Source organism: Buceros rhinoceros, unplaced genomic scaffold (assembly GCF_000710305.1).
Source record: "Buceros rhinoceros silvestris isolate BGI_N320 unplaced genomic scaffold, ASM71030v1 scaffold14502, whole genome shotgun sequence".
Taxonomy (NCBI): domain Eukaryota; kingdom Metazoa; phylum Chordata; class Aves; order Bucerotiformes; family Bucerotidae; genus Buceros; species Buceros rhinoceros.
This window is the reverse complement of record NW_010397265.1, coordinates 4,938-8,006: the sequence shown is the minus strand read 5'-3', so window position 1 is coordinate 8,006 and position 3,069 is coordinate 4,938. Positions and strand designations below refer to the sequence as shown.

Genomic DNA, 3,069 nt, shown 5'->3' with positions numbered 1-3,069 from the left:
GCGGGGAGCCCCCTCAGCTCGGCGGGGGAGGCAGCCGAGGGGATTTTGTGACCTGGTCTCTCCTTGCAGACGTGTTTGAAGGAATCGGACGGCAGTGACACTGAGGATTTCTGTTCTGACCATAGTGAAGACTGTTTATCGGAAGCGAGCTGGGAGCCTGTTGATAAGAAGGAGACCGAGGTACGTGTCCTGTTATGGCAGGAGAGAATGTTTCTTCGCAGCTAACTTGGGTGATTACAGCAGCAGAGTCAGCCCCCCCCGTCCTATAACACACCCTCTGCTGCTGCTGTGTCCGGCTGAAAGGGGACCTGTGGGGTGGGCTCGCCCTGACGCAACCTGTGGTCCAAAGCCACACCTCTGCGCTGGGCTCTGGAGACCTGTTTGTGGTGGTGTTACAAACTTAGCGCTGACGAGGACTGGTGTCTGCCCTAGGTCACGCGGTGGGTTCCAGACCACATGGCCTCGCATTGTTTTAGCTGCGATTGTGAATTCTGGCTGGCCAAGCGGAGGCATCACTGCAGGTATTACTATCACTGTAGTTCCACTCTCCTCCTAAGCCTGTTTCTCACAAACCTCACAAAATGCCTGTCTGCGATGTTCACTCCCTCCAACTCTCAGGAGAAAGTTTTAGGTCTTGCCTTTATTTGCCAGGCCTCAAAAATTCCCTGCAGATTTCCATTGTACGTTGTTCTTGTTTCTGTTTTTCCACAAACTTAGGCCCTTCTCCTGTGTGGTAATGTGCGTTAGTCCCTCTCTAGTGCCAGCCAGTTCACCTGCCCTGGAGACCACAGTATACACTTCAGGAGCATGCTGACACGTCCTAAGGAAGGCTGGCACTTCACCCCTGAACTAGATTCTCTGCACTTGCTGAAGCTTCGCGGTGGTGTCCCCAGCTCTCTTTTCACTGGCTGTCTTGCTCCCTGACAGGAACTGTGGGAACGTGTTTTGTGCCGGTTGCTGCCACCTGAAGTTGCCCATCCCTGATCAGCAGTTGTATGACCCTGTCCTCGTTTGTAACTCCTGTTATGACCACATCCAAGTGTCTCGTGCCAGGGAGCTCATGAGCCAACATCTGAAGAAACCCATCGCCACAGCTTCCAGCTGAATGCCAGACAACGGACCTGTCTAAGCCCAGCCTTTTCTCTCAAGGGTTTGAAGGGTGACTCTGCCTCCACTCTACTCGTGGAGGCCGTTGGTGCCACACTTGAACACCAAGCCTGAATGCACTGTCCTCAATGGTCTCGCTCTCAGTCTGGAGCAGAGGAGCTCAGATTAGAGAGTGTGGTGTGTGTCCCCACGCTGGCGCCGGTGGGCCCCATACGTTGTGGTCCGATGACCTAGGGCTAAAGAGGGGTTTGGAGATGCTTCCTTCTGTGGGCTGGAAAGCAATGTTTTCACAGATACTGCCTGTGCAAAGCACCCCCAGAGCAACAGCAAGGCGTGTTTAGATCCAGCTCCCCCTAACAAGGCAGGCTGCTCTACGAGCAGGAGGAGGGCAGGCTCCAGGTGGTACCGTGCGCTTTGGAAGGGCCTCAGCCTGGAGCAGTTCTGTAGATTCTCTTTCCGTGAGTGTGATTTGTGATCAGCTTGGTGAACGAGACTCATTTAGCCATCACTAATCAATTTTCTCGTGTTGTTGAAAAACTTCTGGTTGAAAATGGGCTGAGGAGATTTTGCCCGTTTCCACGCTCTGCTAGGACTGGTGAATGCACTTGACTTTGCCCCTGCCCCCAGCACTGCGGGGCGATGGGAGATTGGCTTCTTCACTTCTGCTCTGCCCGTCTGCTTTGTCTGCGGCCGTGTCACAGCCCGGTGCTAACACAGGAATGGCACCCTTATCCTCTCCTGGCATGGAAACAGAACTCATGTTACTGTGTGGCTCCTCCTCCCCTCTTCTGCCCTCAGCTCTCCACTTCCTACTGCTCTTTATCCTGAAAACTTGATACCTTGAGGGTATAGGCCATAGCGTGTTGTTTTACCTCCTGGAATGTGCTGTCTGGTGTATGTGAGGGTTTCAGTCCAAATGCTGCTATATATTTCTGTGCACTTAATGTAACCCGAAGAAGGGAGAATGAAGCATCGATACCAAAACGGGGTGGGGAAGGACATTGGCTGACGTAGACACTATGGTCTGTGCTCTTCACTTCAGGATGTACGGCCAAGCTGCAGCGATAAGCATGACACGTGGCATCCGTTCAGTGGTGGGAACAATCTCTCTGACTTGCCCCAGCGCTACCTAAAATGCCTCTTGAGTTTGACTTATTTTTTGTCTCCTGTACCGTGGTCAAAGTTCGGGGTTGCCAACTTGTAATTGCTTCCTGCTTCTCTAAACAAGAGAGCAGGAATCCCTCATTCTAAGGAGAAGGAACTGGGTTTAGAAAGGAAGAAAAGCTTAGAAAGAAAGTGGGCTTCAGGTGGGGTTTTGTTCAGTCCCTTGTTAGATCCCTCTGGGAGTATCCATCCTGCCTCCTTCCTCAGACATCTGCGGACATTAGCGAGGAAGAAGAGACGGAAAGTGAGGCATTTCTTTGCAGAGCTGCAGGTCTTTCCAGCTAAATGAAAACGTCCAATATATTCTCATGAGCTGAGACTTCGTACGTGCGGGGGAGGACCTTTGCAGGATTGTCTACTAACAAGGCAAAGTACTTCACACTGTTGTGATCTCCCAAGGTTGTTTTTTTGCTGGTGGTTTGTTATCTCTGTTGGAGGGAATGGAACAATGCCGTTTTCCTGCACTTTGATGTGTCAGCCTCTGGTTTTGTGAATCCCGGTAGTGCAAGCAAAGCTAGCATTGTCTGGAGACCCTGTACGTACTTGGACTCTGCTTCTTTTCCGTACTGGGAACAACCAGTATGGCTTTGGGACGAGAAGGCACCTTGCTTCAGATTCTCCCCTGCCTTGTACCTTGCAGTCATTGCCAGCCGTGGAAGAGAGACCGCTGGGCTGGCAGAAGAACCTGGGTTTGCTCCTGTTCTCGCGTGTTGGAATGACTGCAGGCAATAAGGAAGCCAGAAACTAGGTACTCCAGGCCCTTCCATTCAGGCCATTAGTCCAAACTGCTTTTAGTTC

At 51.8% G+C, this 3,069-nt stretch overlaps 1 protein-coding gene across 1 annotated transcript in view; it reads left to right on the top strand.

The window, feature by feature from the left end:
* The window catches only part of MTMR4 (myotubularin related protein 4), a 27,524-nt gene extending 26,015 nt beyond the window's left edge, over positions 1-1,509 (top strand). The window contains 3 exon segments of the mRNA XM_010146190.1: positions 70-180; positions 433-521; positions 928-1,509. Coding sequence (XP_010144492.1) covers positions 70-180; positions 433-521; positions 928-1,105 — 378 coding nt within the window. The 3' untranslated portion in view covers positions 1,106-1,509.
* The last annotated feature ends 1,560 nt before the right edge of the window (positions 1,510-3,069 follow it).